General features: G+C 48.8%; 1 protein-coding gene across 4 annotated transcripts in view; it reads left to right on the top strand.

Moving 5' to 3' along the window:
• The window catches only part of MAP6 (microtubule associated protein 6), a 73,212-nt gene extending 56,638 nt beyond the window's left edge, over positions 1-16,574 (top strand). The window contains exons 4-5 of one of the 4 annotated variants that reach the window (XM_074955185.1): positions 452-611; positions 16,436-16,574. In XM_074955185.1, coding sequence (XP_074811286.1) covers positions 452-611; positions 16,436-16,485 — 210 coding nt within the window. In that variant the 3' untranslated portion in view covers positions 16,486-16,574. Of the gene's footprint in view, positions 1-451; positions 649-12,367; positions 12,486-16,435 lie in introns of those variants that run through there. The other 3 variants (XM_074955169.1, XM_074955163.1, XM_074955176.1) reach the window with 3 other exon arrangements.
• The last annotated feature ends 262 nt before the right edge of the window (positions 16,575-16,836 follow it).

Raw genomic sequence — 16,836 nt, 5'->3', positions numbered from 1 at the left:
CGACGGGCAGCGATCGATCCAGCAGGGGGTCGATTTATCGCGTCGAGTCTAGACACGATAAATTGACCGCTGATCACTCTCCCATCAACTCCGGTACTCCACCGAGGCAAGAGGCGCAGGCGGAGTCCACAGGAGAGTGTCAGCAGTCAACTTACCGCAGTGAAGACACCACGGTAAGTAGATCTAAGTACGTTGACTTCAGCTACGTTAGTCACGTAGCTGAAGTTGTGTAACTTAGATCGATCCTCCCCCTCCCCCCCCAGTGTAGACTAGGCTTAGTGCGTGCCAAACTGGGGGGTAAATCAAAGTCTCCGTGTAGACAAGCTCTTAAATGAGGAACATAAATAAATACAAATTGCCATCTCTTTGATGATGTCTCTCTCTAAATCCTGTTTTTCTACCTTTTCCTGTGTGTTTCTGTGTTGGCGGTTTGTATGTTACGTCCATCCAGGTGGAGAAGCGTAGTGTTCAGCCTTCCAAACCAAAAAAGACAACGACGAGCCATAAACCACTGAAAAAGGCCAAAGACAAGCAGATTGCATCTGGCCGGGCTGCCAAGAAAAAGAGTGCTGAGAGCTCCAGTGGGACAAAGCCAGAGGACAAGGAGAAAAGTAAAGAGATGAACAATAAATTGGCTGAGGCTAAAGAGTAAATTTCACTGCACTTTTCTCTCTCTTTTTTTTCTTTTATTAAATAAAGGCCACAAAATTAATTAGAGGCTTCTAATCTGCTTTTGTTCTGATTGTATTAGAAGCTTTTATGTTTTATTTCCAAGGAGGATTAGGAATCCTCATTTCAGAGGTCAGGTTTTTGGCTTTGCCTGTACGACACAGATCTACACAGAATGATGGGGAGAGGATGAGGAGGGTGGAATGCACAGAGAATTGTAGGATTACAAAGGTTTTCAATTAATTGTGTGCTGCGAATGTATTAAAAGGCTTGTCTCTTTCCGTGGGCCTGATCCTCCAGTGCTTTGATGGCGTAAAGCTGCCATTTGTTCCACTGATGCAGGGAATGGGCTCAGTTCTGTTCCCAGGAGCTGATCCCATGAGGCTGAGTGTCCTTTGGAGGTGCTGAGCTTTGTCTTCTCCCATTGGCATCAACAGTATAGGAGAGGTGCTCAATATCTTGCAGGATCAGCCCTGAAAACCTGGCATAACTCAGTGGAGTCACTCCAGACTCACAGTACTGGGACTAAGAGCAGAATTGTTCTCAGAGACATCAATGGGCATTTGGCCCAAGGAAGTGATGAAGGCTCAGATCCCTTGTAAGGAAAGATTTTGGGCTAGATCTTCAGCTGGTATAGATGGGCCATGCCCATTTACACCAGCTCAGGATCTGGCCCTTTTTTGCAGCAGAATGGAAAGTGAAGTAAGGCACAGAGAGAGTCTAGCTGGTTGCAAAGATTTCCTGAATGGGCTTCAGGTCAGACTCTGCAGGTTGTTCCTCCCTGTCATTTTCCAGGATCTGCATCTTTTTTATGATTTCCGATTTGTTTTGGATCTTGGTCTGATTCCTTTGTTTTTCAGATGCAGATGGATATTGTGTGCAACAGGAGTAGGAGGAGGTTTCAGAAATGGATTCAATTTGCAGACATGGCTTCTTTATAGGTAGCATGGAGCAAGTCACCATTGTTAGCTCTGACTGCATTTTCATACGCACTGCTAGGAAATTGTCACAAGCACAATAGTTTTAAATATACCTGCACGTTAAGTCATGGTTGCTCATAATTGTGCGAATGGAGCCATGACTTAGTTATTGGGAGCCCTAACCTCCTACTTGGCCAAATCCTCAAGCTCTCAACTCAGTGTTTATTGTGTCCTTACTCTGGTAAATTCCCACCAATGTCAGTCTGACTCAGTAAACACAGAAGGCCTATTTCCCAGCTGGCGTCAATTACATTGCTCTGTTGAAATCGATGGAACTATATTGATTTACACCAGCTGCGAGTCTGGCCCAGAGTGCTGATCTCAGCATTTGGTTCACAGATTCAGCAGGAGCTAAGAGAGCTACGTACCTTGCAGGATTGGTTTAGCTTAACAAAACGGAGACGTTGAACCACCTGGGTAATAAACCCCCAGAGCAGCTGTAGGAATCACTCCTGTTTGGCCTTGGTTAATCCTTTTTGTTATAGCCCAATCCAAGTTGCAAATTTCACTAGGCAAAAGCAACTGGGGATGACGTTAGGTGAGAGCTCCAGGATCATATTGCTGTAGTGGTATTGGAAAAAGGACTATCTTGCTTCTAGAATATATTAGATTTCAGTTAAATACTTGCAAGGGTTTGTTTGTTTTTTCCAGAGGTGGCGATTTCAGTTTTCAGAATCTAAATGTTTGTCATTTGGTATGTCTGAAAAATTAAAAGGGGTGCCACAATGGAAGGGTAAGAGAAGGTTTCTAAAGATTAAGGAAGTTCTATGCTATGGGAATAGCAAACTTTGTTGGCCTGAGTAATGAATACATGCAAAGTTTAGTGTGTTGTGTAATGTGTCCTGTTTGCCTTGTGCTAACAGCCTAAAGCTTTTGAGTATAAATAAGTGTAATGTTCTGAATTCAGTGGTGTATTTCCAAGTTTAGCTGTGTTAGAACTGTGTAGTATGAACTAACCAGGATGTTTATGTGGAAAAAAAATATATATATACATACATATACCTCCAATATTTAGGAGGAAACCAGGGAAATCCTCCAGGAAGTAAAACTGTGGAACTGTTTGTGAATGTAATGCATTTTTGACATGCATGCTTCATGGAGAACCTCACTGAACTCTCTATAACGGTCATCACTATTCCGAGGGCTCAGAAATTGAATGGATGTTGCGCAACTGCAAACCTCAGTTCTGTCTGTGAGTGCAGAGTAGCTCAGCAAAGGGTTTCATTGAACTCATGAAAGATAACGCATGTTCCTTGCATCAGAACGGATGTTTGTTAACTTTTCGGAGAGAGCTGAGCCTCAAAGACTCTGTGATTCTTGACCTGTTGACGGATGCCTCCATTCACCTTTACACTTCTCTGGCCATGCCTACACTGACAAGCTGACAGTGCCACAGCTGTACCCATGCAACCGTGCTGCTGTCACAGCGCTTGGGTAGCTGCAGGATGCCAATAGGAAAGAGCTCTCCTGTCGCCACAATAAAACCAGCTCAGCAAGTGGCAGTAGTCATGTCGGTGGGAGAATGTCTTGCCGCTTATGCCAGCAAAACTCATGTCGCTCCAGGAGGTGTTTTTTTCACACCCCTGAGCGACAAGACTTTGCTGATGTAAGTGCTAGTGTAGACATGGCCTCCATAACATACCTTCTTATCTCAGGTAGAGGATAGCAACAGTTAAGATGATGAAGCGTTAGAGGAGTTAAAGCGTGAAAGTAGTTTACAATAGCCAGAAACACTGGCTCCCTCACACATGAGAGAGATTGTATCCATTCATTGCAGAGGATCGTTCATTTTTGCCCATTAGCATCCATATTAATGCGTCACTAAGTGCCAAGTCCACTGGAAGTCAATGGGACTAAAATGGGGCCCTAAGAGATTTAGCAGTAAGTCCCTTGGATAGGCCCAGTTTTGTCCCTATATGTGCACACTATTGAGGGCCCCAGGCATGCATTGAAGTGCATAGTTTGGCCCGGGGATTAGTATTAGGAGATATAATAAAATCAGGTCTTAAGGTCAAACTCTTCGTTGAGTTGCGCTCCATGCTAGCCCACTGACGTCAGCTGGGTTACGTGTGGCGTGTCTCAGCACAGAATTTGGTCCTAGGGGCCTCATCTTGCCTTAGTTTGTGATGGAACTCCTACCAATGTCAGCTGTGTGCCTGGATTCAGGACAGTGTATAGCCCTCCACCTGCTTCCTCATTGCTCCGACATAATACCCACAGAGTGAATTTAACATTGATCAGAAAGGAGATGAAATCTTTGCTCATTCAAGTCCACTTTGAATGCTAAGCTTGTGGCTTTAATTTGGCAAGAATTTATTCTCTGATTTTGGGTTTCCAACTGCCACAAAGGCAGTTATACTTCATTACCAACTTATCATATGTTTTGCTCTCCTGGTTAAAAAGTGCTTGCTTTATCCTTGTGAGAATTGCTATGGTTTTGACCACCTGCTTTCTTATTTTCACTGTGTCTTCTTATTGTGCTGTCTCTCCCTTTTGCAAGATGGTGCTAAATGCCAACGGGCTTCTTTTTCTGACTGCTTTGCAAATCCATCATCCACTTCCTCATCTGCAATGTTTCTGGTGTAAATACATGACTCCCATGTACTCTTGCCTTTTCGAGGCAGTTAGGAAGTGTCTAATTACTATTTTGTGGCCTGGCTTTGGTTGCATATCACAAATTGTCTCTGTAATGTGTTGAGCACACCACCTCTTGGTGCTACTTCATTCTTGCTGTTAGTATGAGAATGATGAAACAAAAAGATTAATGTATAGCCAATTGATTGTGACGTGCTTGTGATCTTTGCTTGCTCAAAGGGGTTTTTTTCCCCAATGATAAATAAATGCTGAAGACGAATACCACCTTCTTGATCTTGTTTTCTCGCTAAGAAGCACAACTGAGTAAGTGAAGGAAGCACCCTTTCCAATGTTTTACATTGGGAGAGCCATGCTGAGTTTCATATTGCAGAGATAACAGTGAGAGGCTGCAATCTGGCTCTCTTCAGATGGCTGCTAAAGTCACATAAGCATGAACTGAGGGCTAAACATTGGCAGAGATGAAGATGGACAGTGAAGTCATGTGAACGAAGCAGGTAGTTTGGATTTTATTTCTAATCGGTGCCGTGTTGAACAGAGGTCTCCTGCTCCGTGCCCCTGCGTGCAGGAGGTTACTGGGCAAGATTCTCTGTGCCTTGCTGCTGTTCGGATCACAGTCAGCCAGGCCACAGAAACATGGCCCAATGCGGAGGAGGAGAGGAGCTCCTGCCAAGAGCATGATGGCTGAGTTATTAGCACTCGTACCTGGCATTCCGATAAAGCCACTTAAAGCCCATTGAAGTCAATTGGGAGTCTTTCCATTGCCCTCAATGGATTTTGGATCAGGCCTTGAGCGCAGAAACTTACGCTCAGGGTTCTCTGACAGGATCATATAAAATGAAAGCTACCCAGCGGTGAACTCGCAATGGCACATCCTCAACCACAAGCCGGGAAACTCAGAATCCTACTCTCAACACCAGCGCTTGCGTCCTATCTTGCCAACAGTCATATCCAGGTGTTAGGAAGAGTTGGTGTCCATTCACAAGCTGATCCATATGCATAGATGACCAGCAACAGGGGGCTTACACAGGCAGTCTATATGAAGCCAAACAATTTTTTGACCAGGGTCCATAAAATCCTTGCTGGGAAAATAGTGCATTTGTTTTGCCTGACTTTTTTTGCAGTGGTAATTAGGCGACAAAGGGTTAAAAATACATGTTGGAACATGTACTATATTGGCTACATGAGGGAGGAAGAATGGTCGTATTTTGAGCAGTGGATTGGAATCCAGGACTCCTGAGTTCTGTTTCTGTGTGCCGCTGATTGGGGCAAGTCACAGATTAATTTATTTGTGCCTCAGTTTACCCATCTAAAGCTAATAATACCCAGCCACCAAGATGTTCTTCAGGGGCTTAATTAACTGAGTATGAAGCACTTTGAGCACCTTGGATGAAAGTTTCTGTGTAAGTGCAAAGTATTGGTATAGACAGTAATGTAAGTGTGATTACTAGCTGGGAAAAAAGATGAAGGGTAGAGGGGGAAGGGGTGATATTTTGGCTTCAAGTTATGAACAGCCAGAGAATTTAATTCAGCTTTTTTCATCCAGATCTGCAAGCTTCTGCCTTGAATATTACCTCTATTCTCATTTAATGAATGCTACGTTAACACACTGGGCCAGATCCTCAACTGGAGAAAATCTTCTGTCCTTGGGCCAGATTTGTGGCTGTTGTCTGTTGGCATAGCACTATTGGCGTCAGTGGCGCTATGCCCGTTCAGACCAGCTGAGAAACTGGCCCATGTAAAAAAAATGACATTATACCGTATGTCCTACCAGATTCCACACCCATGCCTAGTCTACAAACAATCTGCTAAATATATTCCATTTCCATCACGTGCTGAAAACAACACCCTGTTCTAGCCTCAGCAACTTCTCACAGACACACACGTACCAACCTGTGGTCAAGCATGACAACCATACAGCCGTAAAACATTTCAGCTGCTCTAAGGGTGTCACAGCTCTAATTTCCAGAGGTGTGTTTGCACTCAGCTAGATCGGGTAGACAGGGAAAATGTGTGTCATTAAGAGTACGCAATTTGGATGTGTTTGTTTGTAATTGTGGGAGCTCATCAGAGTTGTTTTCATACATCCAGTATTTATGCACCCGGATCTGACCTACCATGGAATCGCTGAGCACCTCTGCTTAGCATTCCAACAAGAACCTGCAGGAAACCACCATGCGCAGTGCTGGAAAACATGATTTAGAATTAGCTGTGAATTTCAAGCGCTACATATATGTGAATGATACATTTTGAAGAGACTGTGTGGCCTAATGAATGAAAGATTGGCTTAGACACCAGGAACTCTTGGGGGGCTAATCACAGGTCTGCCTCTGACTCACTGTGTAGCATGGAGCAAGTCACTTACTGACACAATTCATCTGTCTCAGAGGGGTGTTGTGGGACTGTCGGTACAAAGCTTTGAGGACAAGCATTATTTAAAAAGGGATGTTATGCTTTGTAGATCACTTAAAATGTGGAGAGACACACCAGAATGAGCACAGTGTTGGATATGAATTTAGGGAAGAAAAGATTTAAAAGAATTGAAATGTATAAATTAAAACAACCAACGGTCAACTTTACTTCACTACACCCTCAGAAACCGAATGTTTGAGGTTGGCTTGAGCTACCAGTAGCTGGCCAGTCAGAAAATGGTTAAATCTGACAAAATACACTAGATTTCCCTTCACAATTGGCTATGTTTAGGTTGCCTGGCTGGCTAAGACGTGGCTTTGGATTGAGATATTCCAAGTTGTGTGTCTAAATCTCCAGATCATCTTTGAAAATCTCAGATTTTTAAATTAATCAGTCCCAATTCCTGACTGTTAAAGTCAAAGTAAGTCAAGAATATATCTCACTGGTTGATGCGCTACCCGCAGAGGTGAGTCCTGTCGTTTGTGTCTCAATATTGTAGGCATTAGGATATACTGGGCCATCTGCCACTGCCAAAGAGAACAGGAATGTCAAGGCAGAAGTCTCTGTCATTGCTGGTGTTTCCCAGTGTCCTAGAAATAATTGTGTTCTTCTTTCAACAACTGCAGCATCAGAAACTAAAGAACTATACTGGAACAAGAAATGTTTCTCTAAGTGTGGACTTGAATATATGCTAGCATTGAGTGCTAAGAATATTATCCCCGGTGCTGTAGCAAAATACCCTGGTGCTTCCATCTTCCAAACCAGATCTTGGCCAGATCTTGGCCACCTATCTGCAGTAGCTACTTGGTAAGTCTGATTTAACTGTGGGTTTAAGGGCCCAATCATACAGATCCTTACTCATGTGAGTAAATCTATTGAAATCACTAGGATTACTCACATGAGTAAAGGTTTGCAGGAAGGGGTAATAAACCTCTGATATTTGATGACTGGTGGCTCATGGTGAAGTGTGGAGATTCCTTGTAAACAACATGGATTTCTGTTTCAGGCTGCCTTTTGAAAAGCTACCTACCCAATGAATGTCAGAATGGAGGACATGTGAGGCTCATGACAAATCTGTGCATGGATTGAAAGGATCTTTGGGTGTCTCGAATGCAAGCTCGCTCTACGGAGAGGCTACTGCATAAAGCGAGCTACAGGATGGAGATGTCCGTACTCTCTCAGAAGACAGTGGCTAAGAAGGCAAAGTAAACGTAAGCAACAGCTGGAAGGAATGTTTGCCAGCAAAGAGAAAATTCATTTCCAATAAACATTTGTTGAGATCTGAAACTACTTTGTTGTCATCATGATACCCCATGATCTCCCACCCACATCGGCTTTTAAAGCGAATTGTCTGGTGTAGTAGTGGCCTTTCTTCACATCTTCCTCGGCCAGCAAGACACGGTTGCATGGGAGGCGTGGGTTGCCTTGCTCCATTCTATTAGGGTAGGCCCCTTGCCCATACACTGAAACTCACTGGGTTCCTTACTGAGCTGACAGGGCCATGTACGTCCTGGGAGCTGACGTCACCCCAAAAGGCCGGGCTTTGCCCTGGGCTTTTCCATCTCAGCAGCAGGTGTTGCGGGAAGGGCAGGGAGAGGCGGCTGCAGATCAGAACAGGGCTGTGCATGTGCTGTTTCGAAGCTACTTTCAGAGCTGCCGTCTGCTGCGCGGCGAGATGCTGCTCACACGGCACCTGAATCCCCAGTCCTGCTAGCTGACTGACTGTGGCGGCCTCCTCTCACTGGGACAAGCCTAGGTACCCCGGGACCCTCTCGGGGCAGATTGTGGCTCAGCCACCCTTCAGAGAGGAGAAAGGTCACCACCACCTCCTCTACCTTTGTCATTGCACGCTGCCCCCTTTTGCTCTCTGTGCGCCTCTCTCATTCCCCTCCACGTTCTTCACTCTCCGTCGTTTTGGGAGGGTGTGGTCGTGCAGCCCCTCCCACACCCTTAAACCTCTCCCGCTTCCCGTCCACTACGTGCCTTCTCCTTCAAAGCCCTCCTGAAAACCTGCCTCTGACAGGAATCCCTCCACCGTCCCCACACCCTCCCCGAGCGCCTGTCTCGTGCCTTGTCTCCTCTCTTGTGCAGTGTAAGCTCGTCGGGGCTTCCCTGAACTTAGATGTCCGTCGCTATGTAACTGGTGAGAATAAACAATAATACCTCACCCCTCCAGGGCCCCACTTCCCTCTCTGTCGGTTGTACGGCTTCGGCACCCCCGTCTGCCAGAGCGCTGTCTGTCTGGCCTGGTTACCTGGGCAGCAGGTGGCCTCACTGCTATGTCTATCGTAGCCGCCTTTTGGGATTGCTGAGCTTGTGGTTCCGCTCCCTCCCACACCCCTCTCTGATGGCAGCGGGGAACCCCACTCGGCTTGTTCTGCACAAGCGTGCTCCCACTTCAGTGCTGTAACGTGACCTTCTGCCTTTGCGGCGCTGGTGCTGCTGGCAGAACATGGGGGGCTCCATGCGGAGGAATTCGTTGGGGCTCCTGGATTTTCATGGGACGGTGCAGCCATGTGAGCTGTGGAGGCTGGGAAAGAGCTCGCAGAAGGGCAGAGAAAGCTGCAGAAGCCACAACAGCAGCAGATGCCCACGCATCAGCCTTTCCTAGCAGAACAGAGAAAGCAGCGGGAGCCACATCAAAAGCTGCATCCGTGGACATCAAAGCAGCCATCTTTTCCAGAGGAAGCTGCAGTGGCTGGATCAGCAGCAGGAGACGTTTCAAGGGTGGATTTCAACAGGGCTGCTTGCAGCCTGAATCTGGATGACAGCCTCATGGTTCTGGTTTGCACTGCTCATCTTTGGCCTGCCCTTGTGAGGGGCAGAACAGGGACTGCATTGAGACCGACAGAGTCACAGCTCGATCCTTGCTTCTCAGTTCCTACAGCATCCTACCACAAAATATTCTATAAGAAGGGTAGGGGTAGCAATGCGTATATGCACTCACTGAACTGCTACCCATCACCACACTCTGCTCCTAATGACCTCCAGCGGGAGACCTGCCATTGCGTACAATGGGATCACTGGGTGCAGTTAGCCACAGAGGAAGAGCAGCATGTTAGTAAAAGACTGGATGAGGAACAATGGGAGCCAGCCAGTCACCACTGAAAAGACTTCCTTCAGGAAATGTACTAGTGTGTGACATCATAACACAGTGCCAGCTACGGCCATGCGAGCAAGCCAGAGACAATGTATGGCATGAGGCGCATGAGGGAGCTGGAAGGCTCGAAGGGGAGAGAAGGCAGAGATGTGTGGCGAGAGGCAGGCCACTATGAAGGACAGATCTGTCCCCCTTAGTTCTGATCATAGCGCTTATACAGGGCCAGTTTCTTGATGCCCTTCCTCTCACTGAGTACTAAATGACTCTGCATTGAAATCAATGGGATTGCTAGCAGGATAATGGACTATCCACTGTGAGTCAGGGTATCAGGATCTAACACCTCCCAACCCTCATGCTTTACCTGTCTGGTGCTGCGCTCAGTCCACCAGTGCAACGCAAAGGCGTGAGGCCCTGTATTTACAAAGCACTTGAAATATTACCTAGTTAATGCTCACACTTCTCAGAAGACGCAAGGGAAGCATGGTATTACTCTCCGCATTCTACATATGAGCCACAGAGAGGCTAAGGCCTAGATCCTCAAACCTATTTGAGTGCCTAGCTCCCACTGAAATTAACGGGAGGTAGGCGTCTAAATACCTTGGGGATCTAGGCCTAAGTGATGCGCTTGAGGCTTCACAGCAAGATATTTGGAGACCTGGGATTGCAATTTAACTTAATTAGAATTTAGCTCAACCAGAAGTTATGGGCTTGGGGCAGAGTTTACTGGGTGAGGTTCTTTGGTCTGTGCCAGGCAGAAGCTCAGACGCGATGGCCATAATGGTCCCTTCTGGCTGAATCTAGGAACTTACGAGTGCCCATCTTCATGCTCAGTCCACTAGACCACACTGCCTCTATCCGTCAGTGTCTTAGAAAAGAGAACACACATGCGGGGAAGTGACTAACACGGCAGATGCCACAAAATTGGATCCTTCATTGAGAAGGAGGAAGGTGACCAAGGGCTAGATTCACAAAGGGACGTGGGCACCTAACTGCCTCTTAAGGTACCTGAGGCCAACATTTAGGTGTCACTGACATTTACAAACCACCGCTCAGCTGACGCTGTAGGCCCTAGGTGCCTAAAGTTCTGCTGGTGGGCAAGCACAAAGCCGCCTAGGTCCTGCTGTCACCAAGCTACTGGGAGCCCTTGTTCGCACCTGAGCCCTGGAAAAATGATCAAACTAGGCATTCCCCCACTTATCTTGTCTGTGGGCCATGACCTGGTCGGGGTGCTCAGAACATACCTCACCTGCACACACAGCCAGGAGCAGGCACGTAGGGGGCTGGCTGGAGTATGTGTCTGTCCGGGTGAGGGCACTCATCTGGGGTGTGGGATATCCAGGTTTGAATCCCTGATTTAGTTCAGAGACTTAAACCCGAGTCTTCTGCCTCCCCAGTGAGTGACTAACCACAGGGCGGTGGCTATAATGGGCTGGCTTGCATGCATGCTGCCTCCCACCTCCTCTTTGGCATTTCCTACTGCCTAGCATTGGTGCCTCCCTACTCAGCATCCTGCCTTCTGTGAGTCCCTTTCTTCAGTGCCTCACTGTGCCCAGGGGGAGCCTGGGTGCATAACATGGGGCTGAGGGTTCCACTGGACAGCAGGATGCCTAGGCATTATGTGGCTAAGTCACTGTTATGAATCTAGCCCTGGGTTCATGATGACATGAGCAGAGTAGGCATCTAGGCAAATGAACGACATGCAATTCAGGGGCAGATCTTCAGCTGGTGTAAGTGGAGTGGAGCTATGCCCACTGACACCAGCTGAGGATCAGGCCCTTAGGATAAACCAATGTACAGAAATGAAGAAGCTAGGAACAAAAACTCCAGTGCCCAAATGGAGCAAGAACATGCATGATCCCTGGTTCTTCTTCTGGCAAGTGCTGGGTACCAGCACTTCTCCTTATTACGAATTCTGAGCAGCTCAGTCCTTGTTTACCAAAGATGAACCTTAGTTACAAATCATAGTAGTTTGCATCTAGCTCTTTTTCATCCAAAGCTCTCAAAGTACTTCACAAAGGTGGCGAAAGCTCATATCCCTAATACACTGAGGCATCAAATGGTTAAGTGACTTTCCCCAAGTGAGTCAGCATCAGAGCTAGGATGAGAAGCTAGGTCCTTTGCCTCCTAGGTTCATGCCCAACGCATAGCGCTGGATCTGGCCCACTGTTTTTAATGGAGCTATGCCCATTCTAAACACATTTACACCGGTGCAAACCAGGATGAGGCGTGCCACTGAGCTCACTGGTGTGACACCAGCGTAGTGGTGATGTAAGGGAGAAGAATCAGGAGGAGGTGGGCTCCCATCTCTGGGTTCCATAACTTGGAAGGAGGGGAGCCCAATGCCTATGGACAATGGAGTCAGTGGGCCCTTTAGGCCCACAGCACCTCTCCATCAAGCCCAGTCAGTTTAGGGCGCTGCACTGAGTGCCTTGGGGCATGTCTACACTGCAGCTGGGAGCCAGCCTCCCCGCCTGGGGCCACAGCCTCCTGTTAGCACACGAGGGGTTCTGTGCATGACATACAGTATCTCAGTCTGTTGTTTAAAGCTGTTAAATGCTGGCCGGTTGTTAAGACACCTGATAATTCACTACTAAACCCCTGCATTTCTTGCCAGATCTCTTTCCCAAGCTGCCTGCAACCAGAGTTATGAGCTGCTGCCTAGCATCCATCCCGTCCTTAGGGCACCGATCTGTCACCTTGTCATAGCACATCATTAATTTCTGCTGCAAACTTGGCGAGACCCCAGTTTTGTTGGATGATACGTTGTCACAGACGGTCCGTGAGAGTGCAAAGAACTTCAGATAAGTGCCTCGCCTGGCTGAGACAACAGGAATTTTTAACACACAGTCTATAAATTGAGACAGTTTTATTTCAGGAGCTGGCTTTTCTTTCAAACCACCCCTTGTTCTGAGGGTAGATAGTTCACCTTCCTGACTCACTTTGCCCAGGTCCGCTGAACGTGATCCAGTTGGTTGTTTTGCGTGTGCTGGACAACGTAGGGGTTGTGGGGAATGTTTTGTTTCTTGTGTCCTTCCTTGAGTAGGGATTTCGCAAGGAATTAATGCAGCCTCCCCCTCCCCCATTTTATTGCCTGTTGTGAATGAGCTTTATTTGAAATGACTATCACACCATTATTCTTATTTCAGTTTCTCGTGAAGGATGCCAAAGAAGGGGGAGGTGGGGGCCTGGTGGACCTTTTCTCATCTAGGAGGCTGGTGCATAGCCTGCTGGGACACTCCCATCTCATGGCCATTCAGTGGCTTACATGAAAGAAGCTCGTGGTCTCAGCTCAGCTCCTAGGGGAGAACTGTTCACAGCACGAGTGCTGCATGGGGGCATGGAAACTGAAAGGCCCTCTCAGCCCTAGTGTGGATTGCTAGGGTGTCCGCTGACACATTCCCAGAATACTGAGCATTCTGGTACTGCTGGGAATGGCGGAGGCCTGCCCCACCAGGGCCACCTTGCCCCCGCTGGCCTGCCTTCACATCCATGGTGTGTACGAGGTCACGCCACACAGAGAGTCCACCATTTTGAAGACTGCGCTCCTCCACCCCTGGCCAACATGGCCTCTTCAAAATGGCATCCCCATCCGATACTGGACAAAACCAGGTCCGGTTTTGTCTCAGTACCAGACAAGGGACAAACCACCCAAAAAGAGGACTGTCCAGATTAAATACAGATGAATAGCCTGCCCATGTGTTGCTGGATGAGGCATATTTGCACAGGGTGATGCAGGGGAACTTGCATTGCTGTTCCTGTTCTATGCCAAGAGGACTTTGGCCTCCAAGGTTATGTCTACACTGCATCTTGGAGAAAGCCTTAGAGCCTGGGTTCACAGACTCATGCGAGCACCTTCAAAATCGTTGTGTAGACATTGCTTTGATGATGTACCTTGGGCTGGAGCTCAGGCTCTGAACCCCACCCTTGGCTTCAGAGCCCCAGCACAAGCCACTGTGTCTACACAGCTATTTTTAGCACATTAACAGGAGTCTGTGGACCCAGGCTGGGAGGCTGGCTCCTAGATGCAGTGTAAATATGCCCCAAGGCACTCAGTGCAGCGCCCTAACCTGACTGGTCCAGGTGGGGCGCTGCCGTAGGCCTGACACTCCCACTGACTCCATTGTCCTTAAGTGTTGGGCTCACCTCCTTCTTGGGGTCCCCTCCTTCCAAGTTATGGCCAGCTCTCACACCGTGCACCCCTGGCCTCTGCAGAAAGCCAGTTGTGTTACCAGCTTACTCCCTGCTCCATGACTGCTCCGTGGGGTGGGGAAGTGCCCACAGGCCCCCTGCCAATATGTTCTGGCAGAAAAATCCACCCTGCTGCAAGTGTGGAGGTCAGGTAAACCCTGGACACATGAGCAAGATTGTCCCTAGCTGAGCAGCTCCCAGTCCAGGCTCTAGCCTGAACTGGCATATAGCCTCTTGCAGGGACAGTTGTGCTCACAGGCTGCAAACCAGGATTGCACTGGATTCGATCAGATGGGCAGACACTACTATACCTACACGCACATGGGCAGGGCGCTGGCCACAAAATCCACCCTCCCTTTTAATCCCCAACTATCATTGGTCTGTACATATGGCCAGAGCCTGCGTATGAGTCTCATTGAAAAGGGCAATGCAGTTGCCAGATATTTCAAATGGCTGCCAGCAGCCGTTTAAAATCTGGCCTGGATTCCGCCCGCATCTCCGTTCTGCCTCTGTGACCTCGGAGAGCCCTTCCCACCCACTGCATCTCTCCCTTCCCATACTCCTCCCCAGCCCCAGAAATCCCCCTTCCATTTCCTTCCTGACCAACATGGATCCCATCCATTGCCCTTCCTGACCCCATAGATCCTTTCCTTCCAGCTTTCACCTGTTGCACGCCAAACCCGCAGACCTCCTTCTTTCCCCTCCAGGGGCCAATCTGCCTCCTGCCCTGATCTCCCTCAGCTTGTTCCCCCACCATCCTCCCTGATTCCAGGATCCTCTCCCCTCCTGCTTCCACTTGCTACCTGCGCTGACCCCAGGCATGTAGCACCTCCTACTATGGTCCCCATGGACTGTCCTCCTTAGCACATGGGCCCAGCGCCTCAGCTGGTTACATCAGCATCGACTCCTATGGAACCCGCTGGCCCTGTGGAGCGCTAATCAATACCGATGCCCAACATCTGGGTTCCGCCCCCAAAAAACAGGATCTGTCATCATGGGCGGTGGGTATAATAGGCCAGGGGAGGCTAAGCTTCCTCTGGCACAGCCACCTCTGACCCGCTGCCAGATGCTTGGCCCAGGGTGGCCCTGCCTGCTCTCTGCCTCTTCCCCTCCCTGCCCCGAGGCCCCCACCGCCCACCACTGCTTTGTGAGTCTGTCCCTCCTCTCCTTCACTCCACCCACCCCCTCTCCAGAGGTTGCTGCTGCTCGCCACATCCCTCCTCTCCTCCACCCCGTCCCCTGTAGGGGACTGTGGGGTGAGGAGGTACACAGCGAGTGGTGGGAGTGTCTTGTGGGATAGAGGGTGAGGAGGGAAGAAGACAAGAGGTGGATGGTGGGGGGTCTTGTGGGGCTGGAAGGGTGAGGAGGGACATGGTGGGCAGGGGGGTCTTGCAGGGGTAGGGGGGTGAGGAGGGAGCACGATGACTGGTGGATGGTGGGGGTCTCACGGGGGTGAGGAGGGACGTGGCGGGTGGGGAGAGTCATGCAGGGGTGGGGAGGTGAGAAGGTATGCAGCGAGTGGTGGGCGGGGGGGGGCCTTGAGAGGGGTGGGGAGGTGAGGAGGGACGCGGTGAGCAGCAGTGGGGGGGCTGAGTGGGGATGGGGAAGGGCCTGGGGCAGAGTGGGGGACAGAGAGCGAGCCCCCAGGGGAAGCTTCACCCACCACCCATATCTGTCAGTTCCCTTGGATTGCTGAATTTACATATGAAAGGTGTTGGCAGAGTGGAATCCTGGTAGGGTGAGCAGAAGTCCCGATATTATTGGGACCGTTCCAATATTAGGGCCTTTGTCTTACATATGCAACTATACCCCCATTTCCCCACCCCCAAAAGAAAGTGTCCCGATTTTAAACCCTGGCCTGTATTATTCAGGCAGCTGCTGTTTGGTAAAGCCAATCATTTTAATGACCCGGCAGGATCCGAGCACTTCAGGAGTCCCTAAGACGCTCAGGGCAGACAAGTCACCCCTTAATTTATAGCACACAGCTCCCTTATGTCACAGGGCAGTCACGGCTCGCTTTGAGGGAAAGACACTGCTTCTTTGTTGTAGAATTTTACAGTGAGACACCCTTTGACTGCCTATGCAGGTTATAATCAATTGGCAAACATTTTTCATCGCCGATTTGTGGCTTCCCATTGGGCCTGATCCTGTTTGTGCCCAAACCCAGAGCAAGTCTGCTGAAGTCAAAGAAGTGGCACAGGTGTAGTAAAACCAGTGCACGGGCCTGACCCAAAGCCCAGTGAAGTATATGGAAAGACACCCATTGACTTCAATGAGCTTTAGATCAGTCCCTAAATGAGAGCAGAATCAGGCCCATCGTCGATACGGTGACCGTAGGAACTATTTATTGGGTTTATAATAAATGAATGCACTCCATGCAGTGATTCACTGCGAGGCCAATACCAACTGGCGAGGGGCGGGGGGCATGTTCTGTGGTCTTTGATCACCAGTTCAGTCTAGCAGCTGTCGAATGACTCTCTTTTTCTGCTTGCAGGACCCTCGATAAAGCCACCGGTGCTACAGACCAGGAACCAAGTACCTTAGCCCAGGACCCACCGACATGAAGTGAAGCACTTCATTCTGAGTGGCGGCTGGGACAAACACAGAGCCTGCATGAAACATGTATCGTCCTATGGCGTACAATAAAAATGGTGAACTGCTTGGAATGGGATCTTCTGTTGCCCGTCAGTCACTGAAATGTTACTTCTATCTGTGTCATTTATTTTACTTGATCATGATAGAATTGGTATTTGGTTGAGCAGGGGAAGCCAATGGGTCTGAGGCTCCCTTCGCTTACACTGGTGAAATGCCACTGATTTCAGCTGAGGTACTGTGGCTGATGGGAGACAGACTCGTGCAGGTATCACATTGGATTTTAGGGCTTATCCTAGGAGC

Source organism: Natator depressus, chromosome 1 (genome assembly GCF_965152275.1).
Source record: "Natator depressus isolate rNatDep1 chromosome 1, rNatDep2.hap1, whole genome shotgun sequence".
NCBI classification, from domain to species: Eukaryota; Metazoa; Chordata; order Testudines; family Cheloniidae; genus Natator; species Natator depressus.
The sequence above is the reverse complement of the archived record's forward strand: the minus strand, read 5'-3'. Positions and strand labels throughout refer to the sequence as shown.